This window comes from Triticum dicoccoides, chromosome 5B (genome assembly GCF_002162155.2).
Source record: "Triticum dicoccoides isolate Atlit2015 ecotype Zavitan chromosome 5B, WEW_v2.0, whole genome shotgun sequence".
NCBI classification, from domain to species: domain Eukaryota; kingdom Viridiplantae; phylum Streptophyta; class Magnoliopsida; order Poales; family Poaceae; genus Triticum; species Triticum dicoccoides.
In genome coordinates this window covers 370,725,681-370,745,569 of record NC_041389.1, presented here as the reverse complement: position 1 = coordinate 370,745,569, position 19,889 = coordinate 370,725,681, and the positions used below count along the sequence as shown (strand labels likewise).

At 43.8% G+C, this 19,889-nt stretch overlaps 2 protein-coding genes across 3 annotated transcripts; both read right to left on the bottom strand.

The window, feature by feature from the left end:
• Nucleotides 1-545: 545 nt before the first annotated feature.
• On the bottom strand, nt 546-5,545 carry LOC119309210. Of its 2 annotated transcripts, XM_037585244.1 has the most exons (5): nt 5,336-5,545; nt 4,511-4,611; nt 2,947-3,974; nt 1,420-2,284; nt 546-941 (listed from the first exon to the last, which is right to left on the bottom strand). In XM_037585244.1, the coding sequence occupies exons 3-4, from the start codon at nt 3,913-3,915 to the stop codon at nt 1,427-1,429; spliced, it is 1,827 nt and encodes a 608-aa protein (XP_037441141.1). In that variant the 5' UTR covers nt 3,916-3,974; nt 4,511-4,611; nt 5,336-5,545; the 3' UTR covers nt 546-941; nt 1,420-1,426. The 2 variants fall into 2 exon arrangements, with proteins under 2 accessions (XP_037441141.1, XP_037441140.1); XM_037585243.1 differs by lacking the exon at nt 4,511-4,611 and having other exon boundaries at nt 5,336-5,544.
• Nucleotides 5,546-6,156: 611 nt separating this feature from the next.
• Nucleotides 6,157-11,859, bottom strand: LOC119309211 (serine-threonine kinase receptor-associated protein-like). The gene is made up of 7 exons (XM_037585245.1): nt 11,450-11,859; nt 9,534-9,669; nt 8,392-8,473; nt 7,973-8,148; nt 7,726-7,863; nt 7,501-7,640; nt 6,157-6,771 (listed from the first exon to the last, which is right to left on the bottom strand). The coding sequence occupies exons 1-7, from the start codon at nt 11,565-11,567 to the stop codon at nt 6,539-6,541; spliced, it is 1,023 nt and encodes a 340-aa protein (XP_037441142.1). The 5' UTR covers nt 11,568-11,859; the 3' UTR covers nt 6,157-6,538.
• Between the last annotated feature and the right edge of the window lie 8,030 nt (nt 11,860-19,889).

Sequence of the window (19,889 nt, the reverse complement as noted above, 5' to 3'; positions counted from 1 at the left end):
ATGAGAAGTTTATGAATGAATTTGGGAGAGGGGAAATATGGGCTTCTAGATTTGTAGAATTCTCACATCTTATTTTCAAAATAGTGGATTGAAACGGCTAGGCTAGGATGTTGAAATGTTTTTATGTGACTTTTCAGGTTGAAAAAACCAGGGTGCAAAGATTTATGCATGAATTTGGAGGTTAAAACATCCAAGGTCGGACAACCGCATGGATGCAAAGATTAGGCATAAACATATCAAATTCCATAAAAATGTAGAAAAAAAAAAACATGTCTTCTGACAGTAACCAAAACCGTGATGCGGTTAGATCTTTAACAGTATACTAGGTGGCCAGCAACATCACAGTTTGAACAGACTGATTTTTTCTGTTCTTTATATCATGGTTTTTGCCCTGTATCATCTGTTCGTGCACGTTCATCAACTATTCCGCTGCACTGCAAATATCCCAAAGATATCTCAAAGAGTAAACTGGAAAAAGGTTTCCTGTTGCGATCAAGCACTCCATCATCTGCGCCACAAAAATGGAATTTTCAAGACGCACGATATATATCACTTGCATTGCGTCTTCAAGGTAAAGCTCATTCACAAATCGATGATGTTTAAGATAGAACTAAGGTACTGTTCTGTTCAATTTACAACACCAATCAAGAGCAAGACAACATTCTCAAGAATCTGTCACAGCGACTCACACAGACCAAAGAACATGGCGAGGACAACGGCTAAATTTTGGCCTTGCTCTCCATGCTGACAATACAGTGACACCAGACATACTTTGAAAGCTACATTTTTATGAGCTCTCGATAGCAGACTCATCTAGTTTCCACAACTTAATTTTGCTTTGATAGAGCAGCAGGCAAGCGGCTGCTTCTGTTGTTGTTGCCGCTTCCGACACAAGCACAATGAGAGCAAGCTTACCAAATAACGATTAATGACACCAAAACCTGAAAGATAACAGATGCCTGGATTAGGAAAGCACCATCGTTGCCAGTTGTTTGTATCAGCTATAATGAAACATCACCTTTCTAAAGCCAGGAAAAGGTAAAGAAATCGCAGATTGCTAAAGATTATGTGTGTAGCACATATAGATTGAGCACTGAGGCAGGAAAAGTTTCTAATTTCGTTTCTTAAAGAATATATTGGGGTGGTTACAGTACATACAACGTTTAGTTACAATTTTGTTTAAAAACTGTTCTCCCGTCGCTATTTGTTTATTTGCCCACTCTACCACTCCTGTTTGTAGGATAATTAGGGGATGGTAAGAAAAGTTGTTTAATTTTCAAATCATAGACATGTAGTATCATAGCCATTCTTCAAAAAACAAAAATTCAAATTTTCTTACATGCATTACACTACACTTATTAGAAGGGAAAACAAAGTTCAAATAAATAAATAAAAGGAAAACATTTTTTCTCTGCAAACCTGTTTCTCAGCTTTTCTCGTACGCATCTTCCCTGTGACCACCACTCTTCCATTCAGTTTCATCATCTGCTCCCCTCCTTTCATCATCCTCACCATCGCTTTCACTCACTGTCTCCCACTCAGAGTCATCAGCCTCTTGCCGAAATGCATCACTAGCATCTCCCTCACAATGGATTCCACCATGTTTTAGGGATGATTCCCTGAATAACCAAGCAGCACGCATCTGCTTCTTTACCAATCGCTCAGCGTAATCAGGAACCTTGTTTTGCCTCAAGGATAGATCAGGATCACTGGACTGAGAGCATTCATTTATAAACAGAATTGCATCCAGCAGGCTCTCTTTTGCTAAACCAAGCATATCATATGCTTGAGCTCTTCTCCACAAACTTTTGGCATGTCGATTCAACGGACTATGAAGGCACAATGCACGGGTAGCATCACTGATGGCAGCTAAAGGTTGCTGCAGGAGAAGATAACATTGAGCTCGGTTGCTATGAAGCACCACTCTTTCTTTCTTGGACTTCATTGGACACAATGCGAGTGCTTCAGAGTACTTCGCTGCAGCTCCTTCAATATTTCCTGAAGAGAACAGAGAATTACCTTCCAATTTTACAACTAATGCTGCAGCTTGTTTTATATGAAGATCTTCCTTTGGCATATTCTTTTCCGATTTCAGTTTCTGCTTGAAACTCAACAGTTCATCAATTTCTTCTTTGGTGTGACTACTAATTGAGTTCCGTGAGTTCCCATTTTGTTGCATACACTCTTGGAGGACTGTGACAATAGTGTCACCCAGCCTTTTGTAATCACCGAGTGTGGAAATATCCGCTAAATCTATCAGTGTCGGGGCGATTTTATCTATAACCTGTACACATGGGAAAAGCAACTAAAGTTACAAAAACCAAAGCTTAACAAACAATTATAGACTGCATCCAGACAGGACTACAGTAATGATAAAGTTTTCTTTGTGCAAATAACCAGAGTAACCATTTTGAAGTAGCATTAACAAAATGAAAGCAGACAACATAGCTTGCACCAAACAATATCTGAAACACTGAACAGTTGAAATCATTGTACAGCTTAAACAGACAAAATGCAGCATCCTAAGTTTAACAATAGTATTTAAAATATTAAAATAATCAGAAATTGGTAGCTCAAAATACTCGGCTCTTCATTTCCAAAGGTTTACAAAGAGTTGTCTAATTTGCAGTTATCTCCAACGAAATTAATGTTTCCAATATAGAAAGTGAAGTTTAATATCAGTTCTCAAAAATTGTCAGCTCCAAATACTAGTTCGACCCTTCATTTCCTAATGTTTATCAGAAATTATGTAATTTACATTTTCTTGTTATCAAGTCCAAGGAACACTTGTCAATATATTTAAAGCTCAAGCAATTCAACAAATATAATCCAGGCCATTTCAATTAGGACATGGGAATGGGCACCAAGTGACAAGACACTAAATTAAAATTCTTGATCATGTTTAAGCATCCCTTCAAGCATTGTGTAAAATTTGGAATGTCTTACCTTATGATATGTACTAGGATCCTGCACTAACCAGAGTAGACAATCAATGGCCATGTATTGCCAGTCATCTGAAGAACGAGCAATGTTGCATAAAGCTTCGATGACACCAGAAATATTAGCAACATGACCTCGTCCAAGCTTGCTCTGGCAGATTGTTCTTAGTAAACCAACACCAGCAGGTGAGTTCTCATTCACAAGCCCACCCCACATACCAGGTAACTTAGCTAGAAATTCAGGCTTGCAGATATCATGGAGAAACTCAGGCTTAAATGCAAAGCAGTTTATGAGCTGCAAAGACCAGCACTGCAGTTGGCTAGCCCATTCCTCAGCTTTACGAGATTCCATTTCAGCACCACCCATACCACGTGTAAGAAGATCACAGTGGTAACCAAGCCTTCGATCTACGAATTGGTAAAAGTGAGAGTACACAATTTCTAGAGAGCTTGAGGCAAGTTGAATTGCAAGTTCAAGCACTTCTCCATGATCAGCAACAGCAGGGAATGTACTAGGGTATGTAGCCAAATGCCCCAAAGCTCTGACAGCAACTCTTTGCTCCACCCAGGTCAGCCTACCTCTTAAGAGTTCAACTAATGGAGGTATTACTCCGGCACGAACAGCACGTTCTGCAAACTCCTCCATATTCATCGTATATGATCCAATAACATGTGCTGCATAATATGGGATGTAAATATTCTGATCATGTGAAAGCCAACGCCTGTTTTTCAGGCCCTTCCATATTAGAGCTGCCATGCACTCAAATATCCCCAAGTTGATGAATTCAGGGTCATTTGGGTGTGCCATGGCAGTGTTCCAAAGGCCACTAATAGGGAGAACTTGGCCATCATCATCTTGGGAAGGAAGTTCTCTAAAGAATTTCAGCACACTTGCTCTTCGTTTGCTAGGGTTTGCTTCCTTCATAACACAGAAGAAACATCCAGGATAAGGGCAATCGGAAGGTATTTTATCCATCAAGAACAGGTCGACCTTATGTGCTTCCTTATTCAGATCCTCCCAAATTATGCTTCAAACTGCATCATGCAACCATAGTATCAACAAAATGGAAGAAGAAAAACTCCAAGGAATAAAGCATATAAAAATAATTTGAAATAGCATAGTCCACCAGATCATTTAATCCACAGTCAGCATATAAAAATAATTTTAATTAGCAAATTAATATAGCATAACTACGTGAAGTTAACTGGCAAAAATTATCTACCCTCCCACCACTGCTTAAGTTTGGAGATTGAACAAGTCATAACTACGTGAAGTTAACTGGCAAAAATTATCAACTCCCAAAAAAAGGGCAAAAATTACCAACACAACACATTAGGTGGCAACTCCGCCAAAGGAAAGTGAGATTCACCCAAACTTGTTGATGTTATACAGGACATGTTCTATTTATTTGCAAACTCTAGCAAAGAGGAGTAAGGGAACTGTGCATTTGGTTCAAAGCATGGGTGATGGATATATAGCCAACTTCCTATAACCCCTAGCAAAATTCCATCTAACGAGTAGAAATGTACACTAAAGTGACAATGATGTCCAAACAGTGAGTAAATTTAACCTGCAACACTGAGTTCATATTTATGTGATAATGCAAACCATCTTCTCGGGCTCATCTACCTAACCGGAAGACACAGGACGCACTGCTACAGTTGGAATCTCCTGGCAGGAAAACACCATAACAACAATGAAAACACAGCAAAATTGGCACAATAAACATCAGTGAAACAGCAGCATTGCGCCGCCTCCCCGCTCATCAGCGCCAAGGGCCGAGACCCCAGGGGAGAGGGGACGCACCGGTTTCCAATTAGAGATATATAACCTACTTCCTATAATCTCTAGCAAAACTACATCCAATTAGAGAAATGTACAGTAAACTGACAAGGACGTCCAAGTAGTGAGTAAATTTAACCCGCAGAACTGAGTTCATATGTGATAAATAATGGAAAGCATCTTCTGGGGCTTATCTATCTAACCTAATAATCCCACATTCCTGTTATAACCCCTAGAGCTACTCCGGAATCTTCCAAAAGGGTACAGGACGCACTAGATGCGAGGACCTAGCTACCGTTGGAATCTCACAGCAGGGGAACAAACATGGAACCACCATGACAAGAAAAAAAATACAGCAAAATTGGCACACTAAACCCCAGTGAAACAGCAGCATTGCGTCGCCTCCCCACTCATCCGCTCAGCACCAAGGACCGAGACCCCGGGGAGAGGGGACGCAACTTCTGGAGCCCAAACCCTACAAGCCAGCCCCGCGCTCTCGCCCCCAGCGAGAACCAAGCAAGGAGCGCCCCCAGGAACGCCTAGAACTGGAACACGGCGCGGAGAAGAGCGGCACTGGAGGCAGGCATGCAGGGGGGGAGGGAAGAGAACGGACCGAAGAGGGGAGGACTCGGCGCCGGCGACCGGAGCGCCCCGAATGCAGGCCGGGAGGCGGCCGCGCCGGATCGAACCGCGGGCGGAGGCGGAGGCGGGGACGGGGGCGGATCCGGCGGGGAGGGGATCCTGGCCGGTGTTCCGGGAAGAGCTGCTTTGATTTGGCTCCGGTTTGATTTGATTTTGGAGAGAGAGAGAGAGAGAGAGAGAGGGGAGTGTGGGGTGGGGGGAAGGAAAGGAAGGGGGAGGCGGGGCCTATGATGAAATGAAATTATCAGCGCGGCGTGTACCGGCGCTGCAAAGCTGCAAGTTGCGAGCAGGGCGGACCCCCCACCCCAGTGCCTGTCCGTCCTTTGTGTCCACGACGCCGACGGGCCTGACTGACTGACTGCATGCCTGCCTGGAGTCTGGTCCAGTGCGTGCGTGCTTGTCCACGGATCTCCCGGTTTTACCCCTCACGGGATGGTGTGAGCGGTGCCGTCACAGTGTATCTCCGGGCACCACCCTCACATTGGAACATGGAAGACCTAGTAGTAAATCAACGAGCAGCCTGGGGCGGAAAGCTGCGGTGGCTCCGACTAATTTCTTTGCTGACTGACTTCAACTACCCATGTGTTGAGGGGCCTAGTTAACCTGGAAGGCGGGAGCAGTTGGTTCTTGATACTCGTGTGATGGCGAACTCGGTAAGAATGTAACCGTTGTTTAATTCACCTGCTGCACAAAGGCTGCGCACTTCTAGGGTTCTAGGGCGTCTAAACGGTCGGCAACAAAGTAATGCGACAAACAGGCGATGTTACCACTGTAATGCAGTTTACTAAGTAGTAATACCAAATCTGGAAATATCATTTTGTTTTCCTGTCATGTTCTCCAGCGAATACCAACCAAAACAACACCATTTCGTCTATCATCGTCAACATAAAAGGGTGGGACAAAAATGTGTCAACACAAAATACACAATGGCATCTCAATCTAATCCTGATCAACACCTCATCCACAAAATGTTCTACTCTTGGCTTATTCTCGGTGTACCAAAAAATCCCTAGCATTTGCTCGATGAAGGGCAAGATTTTTCCCACGGCGCAGTTAACTACTCATACAAGCCAGCCACACTTGCGTCGGACACCGGCTTTGAAGAACAGACGCAAGGCAAGGCGGAAAGAGCAGCTTTGACGATAACAACAGCATCTCGTCCAACGATGTAATCCTACTCCTCGGCCTTCCCCTCCTTGGCAATCTGGAAGCCTTCGACCTTACATGCAATCTCCTCTACTCCAGCCTTCGGCTTACCATTTGTATCGACCGCCTCCTCAGCATCCGCATTAGCTGGGCTCAGTTGCCAGATCCTAATAGTACCATCTTCCGACCCTGAGGCGTATGATTCGCCACCAGGTGCAAACCGGACGCAGTGAACTGGACCATGATGCCCTTTGTTACAGGCTGCACAATACACAACAATACTCGGTTATGTCAGCATGGCAAAGTGTAATTGAGAGAAAAAGGAACCAATAATACTGGGCAACCAAAACTTCTGAAAAGTATACAATTGAAGCACAATCAAACCAGTAACATGACAATACTGCAACAAAAATACCATCAAATAAATGCAGAATATAAAAATAAACACATGAAATAATGATGAGTGAAAATGGTAATAAACTAGTCTCGGTGCCGGTGGAACTCTTGCTTAAGATTACATTGATGAATCCCATCATTGAAATATAGAACAACATATTGATCAATTTCCAATGTTGCTTTTCAACTGCTTTATAATACTCCCTCCGTCCCAAAATACTTGTCGGAGAAATTGATAAAAATGGATGTATCTAGAACAAAAATATGTCTAGATACATCCATTTCTCCGACGAGTATTTCCGGACGGAGGGAGTATAATACAGATGTGGCAGCAATGACTACAAGGTGCAACAAAATGTACTGCATGAATTCCTTTTCAGAGTTAATGACAAGTGCAACAAGAATGACCAGATAAATGTAGAATAAAAGCTCGCCATTCGAGGAGATTAACTTCTGAACGCAGAAATTTACTTTCATGGTCTTAATTGTAATTAACAGCAGATTTAATGGTGCTGGTGTTTCTGTTTGGATAATGCAAACCACACTGATTGAAGAGAAGAACGGACGATTAAATGTTCAAATAGATTGACTTACTTATTTCTTCACCGGTGAGGAAATCAAATACATGAACCCACATATCTTCTCCTCCAGCAATGAATTTGCTCCCGGACTTTGGTTCAAGTGAAGCTGACTCCACAGTAAACGACATATCATAGCTTTTAACAAGCCCAAAGCTGCAGGGTAACCACCAAAAGGTTTGTACATAAGAAATTTATCTATTCATATGATGCAGAAAAATGTCAACAGAAAAGGACTTACTGATTAGCATCCCAAAACTTTACACTTGAGCCATCAGCTGTGGTGATGAACCTGCCATCCTGGCTTACTTCTGCACTGGTAACAGGTCCCTTGGTTTCAAGAGTTTGGACAATTTTTTCACTCCTCACATCCCATAACCTGTCAAAACCCACAGTAGTTATTCGAGACGGACAATGCTATATAGCCAACCAGTACATGTTCAGGATACCAAAATAGAGGCATTTCCTCCACAGACACACAAACACACCTTACTCCACCCGTATCAGTGCAGGAACTCAGTATAGTTTGGTCATTATGAAGCCAAGCAACAGTTCGGACAGAACCAGGTGATTTGTCAAGTTCTTTCGGAGCAACATCTGGTTTGTTCAAATCGTATACACGCAAAATCTTTTCCATACCTCCAGTAAGCAACAGGTGGGTGTCCTGCAGTGACATTTGCAATTTAATTAGGTTAAAAACTGCTCATGAAAGACAACAACAATCGACTAAAGCATGTAAAATGGTCCAGATTTCAGAAACCAATGTTTGCTTTTGATAGCTAATATATTTTAGGCAGGAATGAAAAATTATATTAGATCAGGCTAAAATTTAGTAGACCATGAAAGTGCTATAACCATCAACATTAGGAACGAAAAGGGGCAGGGCATCAGTTTGAACAAGCAATACCTTAGAAAAGGCACATGCACGGACTATATGCTTGTGTTCAAATGAATGTAGTTCATCGCCTGTTAGTGCATCCCATACTTTACTGAGAAGAAAAGAAAACGGAGGTGTCAATGGATATATGTCTATGAAAACAGCAGGCTAAACTCAGAAATATGAATATGGGGCAATCTATGAGTATTAACATCAGAGAACTATATGATGCTTGCTGATTAGCATTATTTCTTGCAAACATGCTTGTTCTTATTGTCCTGCGCACACTTGCAACAGATCTTTCATTGAATCCATTTTGTACTAAGCCCTGGTTTTGCATCTAGAATATATATTTACAACAGAAGAAATTTAAGAGAACAATCTGTGATTTATGTATATGCACATTGACCTAATTATGAATGCCCATTAATTTCGAAGTAGACTTAAGTAGTACAATACTTTACTATGCTGTGTGCTGTTTGATTCTTTGGGCCTTTTTACCATAAATGCAGCCAACAGTGGACAAGATTACGAAATTAGCAAACCATGTGCAGTTTAATGGCTATAAGTGGAATATGGTTAAATAACTTTGCAACATTCCAAATCAAGATGCAAGAAAACATGCAGTTATTGCGGTACCAGACACACATTAGTGCACCACTACTAGCCATCAACACTTTCTCATCTTGCCCCTACTTTCACTGCCATGCTGACTGGGCCAACCAGTGTCGTGGTTATCCATGTGTTTCGTCCACGTAGGTAGCCTCTTTCCCACCCCCGCCTCCACTCAACCTAACTGGCTCACATATGACCCGCCACCACCGCACACTGCCCCCTCCAATTCCGCGTCCGATAGCACCATCAACACCCCACCCTAATTTAGTAATTCTACAGTCCAGGCCTCAAGGATCCTGGTGAACCAACCATAAAAAATTGGACCTTAATCCTAACCCTGCCACCAGCAGCCACCTTTATCTAAGAAGAACACTGTCATTGCAGGAGAAGATAAGGAGCGGAGAGGTGGCAAAACAACTGAGCGAACATACTACCACCAGCACATAAGCATTACACACAGAAAAAAAAGGATAAGCATCAATTGATACAGCAGTAAGGATGTATTCCCACTTATGACTAAACTAACTGGAACCAAACAATGCATAAGAAAATCATACGCTGAAAAGTCTGCAGAACCAGAGGCAGCACGCAGAGCATTTGTGTCAAGGCAACAGCTCCAAACAGCACCTTTATGACCTTCGAAAGTCCCAATCCAATCTCCAGTCTCACCATTACGAAGCATTGGATTTGAGTCTGCAAAGGGAAGTACACAATATAAGCTATATTTGATAGCCAGCAATCAAACAAGATAGTACATTTCTCTAACACATATTTAAGTTTACTACAGGGTAGAATCTCGAGTGATATGCTTTAAAGTTTATGTTTCTCTCTTTTCCAGTATTTGTAATATTAATATCAAGCAAAAATTAAGAGACAAACAATCTTCTGTCATTCATGTTACAATGTCCTAATACTTATAACAAAATACATGTATTGGTTATTGTTCAACTCAAAGACAAAAAACATCTTTTAATCATTCTCTTATTAATTCAAAATTAAAATAATTGTAAATCTAGAAGATACATGTATTTACATAAAAACAAATGGGATGACATCTGCTAGAGATGGAAATAGATGCAGATCCGGTCCCTCTTTTGTCAAATATATGGGAATATTTGTTTTGAATCTAACACTGTTCAGTGTACATAGATTTTGCAGCAGTACAAGTTTGAGACATCAAAATGCACAACCAGATCAATGCACAAAATAGATGTTCAATAATCTATGTACAGTTATCCATAATTTACTGTTTTATACCTGTCCTCATAGCACTGTTTTTGAGTCGTCGACTAGTCGGTGAGTCGTAAAAAGAAGTCGACTCAACAACGCGTCAACTAGTCGATGAGTCGTGACTAGTCGCAACTGCAGGGTCGACTATTCAAGAGTCGCTACCCCTACATTTTAGTTTGTGCTTATATTGGTGTTTTTATATTGCTTTTAGCTATGGAAGCAAGGCTTTCATACTTGTATGGTCTGACTCCCATCACAGCTGTGACAGCTTAATTGCGTGTATGAAAAATAAAGAGGGAGTATAACACACAATTACAAACCCTCGTTTGAACAGACTTGAATTTACTACTTTCTGCAAATACCTGTAGTCCGGACAATTCAGGAACAGAATAATTCTGTCCAATGTAATAACCATCGATAAGTAGGTGGTCCAAACTAATTCTTTAAATCTGGCATCTAGCCTCAGAGACTACAAGTACACATGTGAGCTTGTGTGTGGTTGGTGGGGCAGGGATTTGTTGCTTCACAGATATCTTGACTAGCAGTGTGGCCGTAAGACTTAAAAACATACAAATAATTTAAGACGAGTCACAAACTAAGAGGCCACAACTAGAACAAGAGTGACATGAAGAGTACATTGAGACGCTTAGTCCTCCAAATCAGACCTACATGGTAAAAACTGCACTACATGGCAACAAACAAACACAAGATACACTAAATGAAAGCAATAAATATAGCATCACCATCGGGGTAATAAACTGTTGAGATATCTCGTTACATTCCACCCTTCCTATCTCAAATATCCAAGTTCACATGATTGTGGGATGCAGTAGTCATCCTACTTACCAAAATTACAAAATATCAACACATTAGGTAACCATAATCCCTACTAGCTTATATCAAACATTTCAAGTTCACATGATCAAGGAAAGCAATAGCCGTCCTACTTATCACCCAAATTACAAACTATAGAATATCAATACATTGGATAACCTTACCATTCAAATTGGTACAAACCACCTTTAACTGGACAATCAATCGCACTGAGATAACTAAATGAAACATTAAATCCCGATAGAACCCACGGCACTGGCCATTACTCATCCGCCAAAACAGATTCGTCTCATCACAAGCACAGGAGCGAACGTATTATCCATTCCACTGCGCAATAGAATCACACAACTAACTGTTGCCCACGCATCGCAAGCCACGGCTAGAGCGGGCGAGAGGGCGGATGGCTTACCCTTGCTGGCGCTGATGAGGAAGTAGCCGTCGGGCGTGACGGGGCTGTAGAACAGGTCGACGACCGGCCGCGAGTGGCCGTGGCAGACCAGCGGCACCGCCGCCTTCTTCTTCTCCATCTCAGCCCCTCCCCCCTCTAACCCTAACCCTATCGATCGGCTCCGGCGGCGCGCGATCGGCTCCCAACCCTAGCCCCTACGAACGAACCAAGAGAATCGAATCGAAGCAAAATAAATTGGGGGAAGTCAGATGTGAATTGTGGCGCGGATCGGCGGCGGGGGCGGATGGGGATGAGGATGATCTGGGTCAGTGGGGGTAGATTTGTACGCGGATTTATTATTTGTTAGAGCAGTGGGTTCGAGCCCGGAGGCCTGCCTAGGGGCACTAGGCGAAAGGGTGGGGAAGGAGGAGCAAAGGGGCGAGTCCGCTTTATATAGACCACACCGACTAGCGCCGAACTTGCTGGGAGATGCCAATTCGCGGCCGTGCAGTGCACAGGATGCTGGGCGTTTGGGGATCTTTCGGAAAACAAGAAGAAAAATACTCCCTTACGTTTCTTCTTATTCCCTTCGTTCATGATCGATGGCAATGCAAGGAATGGTGATTGTACTATGCATATGCATATGTGAAATCTTCTATGGACTAAGTGGGGTGTATCTAACTTGCTTGCTTATGAAGACCTCGAGCTTTTGAGTATGCGCTGACCACCATCATTAGGACGACGGCCAGAAGAAGATGGTGGATGATGGCTATGTCGAAGCGGTCCAGATGGTGATCAGGGCTCCTGAGCCTGGTCGATGTACAATGCCCATAGAGGTTGATGATTACAAAGCCCCAAGGCTACTGCCATTCCAAGCACGTCCAGCTCGCAGCGGCTAGGCTTCACTGCTTGTTTGGTTGCATTGGATTTGAATAGGTATAAGGGATTGTGATCATTTGGTGAAAACCATATGCAATCTCATTCAAACCCCTCAAATCCTAACTCAATACGCTTTGTTCGGTCCCAAATCAAAGCCTGGAACTCCAGCCAGTGACTAAATTGAATGTGTGAATGGTATAACCAATGTGTAAATCGACTGCGAGAATGGTAATCAATGCGTACATCGATGCCATCAGGGACCGTGGCCTTGCCGCCATTGACGAACGTGATGAAGCCGGTGCTCGTCGTCCATATCTTGCCTCTGATGCTCGCCACCACTGCCTGTCGTCCAGATCTTATGCTCGCCGCCACTACTTGTCGTCCAGATCTTATGCTCGCCGCCACTACCTGTCGTCCAGATCTTGTGCTCGCTGTCGTCGATGAGAGAGTGGAGAGAGGGGAGAGTGAGCGGTGAGAGAAGGGTGAGGGGGCTTACGACGCGGCTTCGGGAAACAACGCAGCGTCTCACGCGTGCCCCGAGCATACAAAAGCCTCCACCCACATGCCCTGGGTTGCATCGCTCAGGTCTGACTTGCCAGAAATGGCCCATTCGAGCATTCCTCCATAGGCAGACCTAGAGGCGCTTTAAGGCCCAGTTCTTTTGGTTGATTCTCCTTGAATCTTGAGAATTAACTCTCCACCCAGCTTCTCCTAGAATTTTGAACCCATTTTCTGACAATCCTAGTTTGACATCCTAACTAGCCATGATTGTAAAAAAAATATGAGTTCAAGATTATGGGAGAAGCTGGGGCGAGCCCCGATTCCCAAGATTCTGGGAGAATCTGCCAAAAGATCTGGGCCTAAGCTACGTCTGGGCCAAGATTTTCATGCAGGCCAAGCATCCAAAACAACCCAAAACGATATCCAACGGGCCTAGCTGAGGTAGATGCAGTCTACTGAATGCCTCATATGTGCTTTTCAAGTGTACTAGCTTAATATATGTGTGTTGTCATGAAATAACTTCCATTGACAGACAATAACACATTAAATATCCCACTTTTACACTACTAGGGAAAAGCCTAGCAGTAGCGCGGGTATTAGGTGTATCAGTAGCACGGGGTATCGCGCTACTGCTATGGCGCTACAGCTAAAGGCTAGCAGTAGCGTGGGTTCACTCGCGCTACTCCTATACCTACTTAGTAGCAGCGCTTTGTGCAGAAAGCGCAACTGGTAGTTACTGGCAGCACACCTCTCTGCCTGCGCTACTACTATTATTACATTTTTTATTTCATGTCATATTCATACACCATTATACAAGTTTTCATACAGTAGTAATTTAGAGATTGTTTTTACATCGTAATGAGTTATTACATCACCGTGATAATCCATGACTTAGTCACTTAGGATCCACCCACTTGAAATTAATCTGCAATTCTTTCACCCAATGATATAATAACTCATCATCATCATATCATTAACAACTTATCATCATAATACATCATTTGTCATATAACAACTCATCATGATCATCATTTTCGTCCATGAAACATCATATAACAACTTGGTCACTAGTCATAATCACAACTCCTCCTCATCATCATCATCAACTCTAACACATTGTGGCACATAATAACACGTTGTACCTAGGACCTACTCCTCCCTCATAGGACCTACTACCCTCTCTAAGGTAAAATAGCATAAAACAAGATAGGCCCTGAGGCTCCATTATGGAGAATTGAGACTATCATGTCTTCAATTCTTGCGCTTCGCACAATGTTGCTTCCAAATAGCTCTTTATGATTGTCCATATATTTTTTTTCTATTCTTTGATTGTCATGTCTTCATCTGTTTTAGAAATCCGGTATGAACAATGGTGAAGCCTAGAATGACCTGGCCGTAAGCTAATAACATCAAGACGACCTTTCGGAAACATCAGATCAGGCACACAATCCTTTGAGGTTTTCTGTTGAAAAACATAATAATAACGTCGTAGTTAGCAATGTAGTTTAGCTTTAGAAGAATTTATGCAAAAGATGCACGGATGTCGTAATAGTAAAAAAATCTTACAATGCCATCTCCATGGATGTTACCGTAGTTTAACCCATGCACTAGTGGGGACGAAATCACTGTTTTGACCTTGTCCACGTTTATCGTCACAAACTGAACCCGACGTGAAAGTATTTCATGATTTGACCCTTTTAGAAATGCCAGGGCCCGCGGCGTTTCCAGCCAGCATCGAAACGCTGACCGAGCTAGCGTTTCTGGCCAACATAGAAACGCCGTGGTAGCTAGCGTTTCTTCCGTGGCCCACAGTCAGTCCGAACACGCTGTTTTCGCTGACGTGGCACATCAGAAACGCCAATGGCCCTGGTGTTTCTGCCCTGTATTTAGTAATGCACGCGGGGCCGCGGGGGCCTGACCCAGCCCATATCTCGGACCGCTCGGGCAGTTCGTCCCTGCCCCGACGAACTGGCGGCCGCCCCCTCCCTCTTCTTCACCAACTCCCCCCCAGATCTGCTATTTTGATCATCAAAACGAGTAGATCGAAGCACCCCCGAGTTACTTGAGGTATTCTCTTCCCAATCCTCCATTTATTTTCAGTCAAGATTGGCTATTGTAGATGCATTTTTTGAAACATGGTGGAACCCTAAGATGAGTTATTAGTGATTTGTTTGATGAATATTTTGGGGATATACTCATTGTGTTGAAGTATTTTTAGTTAATTTGTTTAGTATTGGATTTAGAGAGAGACCATTTTTTGGATTAGGTTGAACCTATTATTTGTTAATAATTAGTTGTGATAGATTGTTTAGGATAAAATAGGTTGAAAAGAATTGGTGTTGGTAATGTGGTTCGTGATTTATATCTTTGGGATAATTTGTAGTAGTTTCACACAATTTTGTATATGATGTGGTCATAATTTTAAGCATATATCATAACAAATCCATTTACCTTATTTTGTAGGATGTTTGAGCCGGATAAATATCCCGGCCTTGATGATTATTACGAGGAGAAGCATCGTGCTGTGCTTGTGGAAAGAGGGGAGGTAATTATGTATCTATATTGTCGATTCTCATGTTGTGATTATATTGTGAGTAGTTTAGAGAAGTATATAAATTGTGCGTGTGATTTTTGTAGGTTCCTCCAGTACTTCGGTTGAGAGGCCACAACCCACGTGAGTCACTGAGGTATGACCGTCGCTACGAGCCTTATTTTAGAAGAATGGATCTTCTCCAGTTTGTGCTCAACTTTAAAGGCACACCACCATGGCTGAACTCGACGGCCATTACCGCCCTTACGGACCGTTGGAGGCCGGAGACGCACTCTTTTCACCTTGATCTTGGTGAGATGACCGTCACTTTGGAGGATATTGCGATGATCTCTGGTCTTCTGATCGAGGGCAGGGCTCTTACCGGGAAGGTGAAGTCCGAGGGGTGGCGACAAAGGGTTGCAGGTTTGGTTGGTGTTGAACCTCCCGAGTGGATTCATGAAACAAAGAAGGATCCTAGGCCATCTGGTGTTTTGTTCTCGTGGCTACAAGAACATTTTTACGAGTGCCCAGAGAATGTCAGTCTGGCTGTTGTGGAGAGGTACGCAAGGGCTTACTTATGGAATCTTATGACCCAAGTGGTGTTTCCTGACGACATGGGAGACACAGCCTCCTGGATGTTCTTGGACCCTCTTTGTAACTGGGATGTTAAGTGGAGTTGGGGGTCGGCGGCACTAGCCTTTTTGTACCGTCAGGTAATGCTAATTTGATGAATTTTCATTATATGAAAGATTTTTTTGCATGTGATTTTTTAATGTGTATACAAATGTGCAGTTGAACGGAGCATGTATGAGGAGTAAGCCGAAATCTTGTCTTGGTGGTTTTGTTTGGGCCCTACAGATTTGGATGTGGGAGCGTATCCCTGTGAGCCGTAACTTGACCATTGCTCCGGAAGAACCTTGGGAGTGGCCTTTTGACGGGGATGAGTAGCGGTATCCCACTATCGCATACACGTGGGCTAATGTCCAAGTGTCTAGTATCGCAGCCATGGGGCGGTACAAGGCATACATAAGCGAGCTTGACATGCTTACTTACAACTAGGTAATTATCAAATGCCTTGCTATCAATTTAGTTTTTTTGTTGTTGTGCATGGGCTAGTGACATGTTGTGATGTAGGTTAATTGGAGGCCATACATGGTACTTAGGCAGTTCCCTTTGAGCAATATGTGCTTTCGTGACCAACATCTTTGGCGTGTGCGTTGCCCCATGATATGCTTTTATGCGGTGGAGTGGCATCTTCCACATCGTGTTTCGAAGCAATTTGGAGTACAACAACGCACCCCGCCGGAGTATGTTGAGACAAGTGTGGTGCTACATAGGTGAGAGTTTTTGTACCATATGTTGATCAATGTGTAACCACTGAAAAATGAAATTGATACCGATACTTCTCATGCTTTGTAGGATGAGCCGGCAACACAACAAGAATGTCATTAATTGGGAGGATCACCATCTTATGTGGGTGGACATGTGGAATGCTCAGAGGAATGCCCGAGTTGAAGATGATCACACACCTGACAAGGACGAGGGGGCATATTTAAGACATTTGGAGTGGCTTCGCAAAGAGTACACAGTTATCCTTAAGGGTGCTTGGACTCGTGCCGATTGTTTGGAAGTAATGCCAAGTGAGGCTGCTGATGGTGCATTCAACAACTCTATTAGGGAGACCATTGGAGCGCACCTAGATTATGGCCCTCTGCATGACCGAGTGGTATGCCTTTTTGTCTCTTTTTTGAACATGTGTCATTTCTTTATGAGTGGTGTGTCACTTAAGTTTTATTCAGGGCACGAAGCTATGGAGATGTATCAATGATAGTAATGTGGTGCTTGGCCGCCCACCTGGTAGAGAAACAGACGGTCTCGTTAGGAGTACTCTACAGGTTAGAGGCCTTTTTAATATGAACATTTATTTTATATCATGTGAACTATTTTTGCATATTTACATGTCAATGCCTTTGCCTCTGCAGAAGGTTGTGAATCGTTGCCGAACACTAGCCGCTTTACTCTCTTGCCATGGAGGTTCATCAACGGATGTGCGTGCACGTGCTCAGTATAGAATGGATGTTCTTTCTTCCGCTCGTCCATCTTCGAGCCAAGTATGTGCTTCTTCCGCTCGTCCTTCTTCCAGCCAAGCATGGATTGATGAACAGGAAGATGAAGAGGAGGAGACAGACTTCGATGCGGATCCGGACTATGTGGAGCTTGGGGCTTCGCAGATGGAAGATGCTGTTGGAAATATGCCCTAGAGGCAATAATAAATAAGTTATTATTATATTTCTTTGTTCATGATAATAGTCTTTTATTCATGCTATAACTGTATTATCCGGAAATCGTAATACACGTGTGAATACATAGACCACAATATGTCCCTAGTGAGCCTCTAGTTGACTAGTTCGTTGTGATCAACAGATAGTCATGGTTTCCTGGCTATGGACATTGGATGTCGTTGATAATGGGATTACATCATTAGGAGAATGATGTGATGGACAAGACCCAATCCTAAGACTAGCACAAAAGATCGTGTAGTTCATTTGCTAGAGCTTTGCCAATGTCAAGTATCTCTTCCTTTGACCATGAGATCGTGTAACTCCTGGATACCGTAGGAGTGCTTTGGGTGTATCAAACGTCACAACGTAACTGGGTGACTATAAAGGTACACTACAGGTATCTCCGAAAGTATCTATTGTTTTATGCGGATCGAGACTGGGATTTGTCACTCCGTGTAAACAGAGAGGTATCTCTGGGCCCACTCGGTAGGACATCATCATATGCGCAATGTGACCAAGGAGTTGATCACGGGATGATGTGTTACGGAACGAGTAAAGTGACTTGCCGGTAACGAGATTGAACAAGGTATTGGATACCGACGATCGAATCTCGGGCAAGTAAAATACCGATAGACAAAGGGAATTGAATACGGGATCGATTGAGTCCTTGACATCGTGGTTCATCCGATGAGATCATCGTGGAACATGTGGGAGCCAACATGGGTATCCAGATCCCGCTGTTGGTTATTGACCGGAGAACGTCTCGGTCATGTCTGCATGTCTCCCGAACCCGTAGGGTCTACACACTTAAGGTTCGATGACGCTAGGGTTATAAAGGAAGCTTGTATGTGGTTACCGAATGTTGTTCGGAGTCCCGGATGAGATCCCGGACGTCACGAGGAGTTCCGGAATGGTCCAGAGGTAAAGATTTATATATAGGAAGTCCTGTTTCGGCCATCGGGACAAGTTTCGGGGTCATCGGTATTGTACCGGGACCACCGGAAGGGTCCCGGGGGCCCACCGGGTGGGGCCACCTGCCCCGTGGGGCCACATGGGCTGTAGGGGGTGCGCCTTGGCCTACATGGGCCAAGGGCACCAGCCCCTAGAGGCCCATGCACCAAGATAAAGGAAAAAGGGGAGAGTCCTAAAAGGGGAAGGCACCTCCGAGGTGCCTTGGGGAGGATGGACTCCTCCCCCCTCCTTAGCCGCACCCCTTTCTTGGAGTAGGGGGCAAGGCTGCGCCTCCCCCTTCTCCCCTGCCCCTATATATAGTGGAGGGGAGGGAGGGCATCCATACTTGAGCCCTTGGCGCCTCCCTCCCTCCCGTGACACCTCCTCCTCTCCCGTAGGTGCTTGGCGAAGCCCTGCAGGATTACCACGCTCCTCCATCATCACCACGCCGTTGTGCTGCTGCTGGATGGAGTCTTCCTCAACCTCTCCCTCTCTCCTTGCTGGATCAAGGCGTGGGAGACGTCACCGGGTTGTACGTGTGTTGAACGCGGAGGTGCCGTCCGTTCGGCACTAGGATCATCGGTGATCTGAATCACGATGAGTACGACTCCATCAACCCCGTTCACTTGAACGCTTCCGCTTAGCGATCTACAAGGGTATGTAGATGCACTCTCCTCTCTCTTTCTACTCGTTGCTGGTCTCTCCATAGATAGATCTTGGTGTTACGTAGGAAATTTTTTGAATTTCTGCTACGTTCCCCAACAGTGGCATCATGAGCTAGGTCTATTGCGTAGATTCTTTGCACGAGTAGAACACAAAGTAGTTGTGGGCGTTGATTTTGTTCAATATGCTTACCGTTACTAGTCCAATCTTGTTTCGACGGTATTGTGGGATGAAGCGGCCCGGACCGACCTTACACGTACTCTTACGTGAGACAGGTTCCACCGATTGACATGCACTTGGTGCATAAGGTGGCTAGCGGGTGCCAGTCTCTCCCACTTTAGTCGGAACGGATTCGATGAAAAGGGTCCTTATGAAGGGTAAATAGCAATTGGCATATCACGTTGTGGTTTTGCGTAGGTAAGAAACGTTCTTGCTAGAAACCCATAGCAGCCACGTAAAACATGCAAACAACAATTAGAGGACGTCTAACTTGTTTTTGCAGGGTATACTTTGTGATGTGATATGGCCAAAAGGATGTGATGAATGATATGTGATGTATGAGATTGATCATGTTCTTGTAATAGGATTCACGACTTGCATGTCGATGAGTATGACAACCGGCAGGAGCCATAGGAGTTGTCTTTATTTTTTTGTA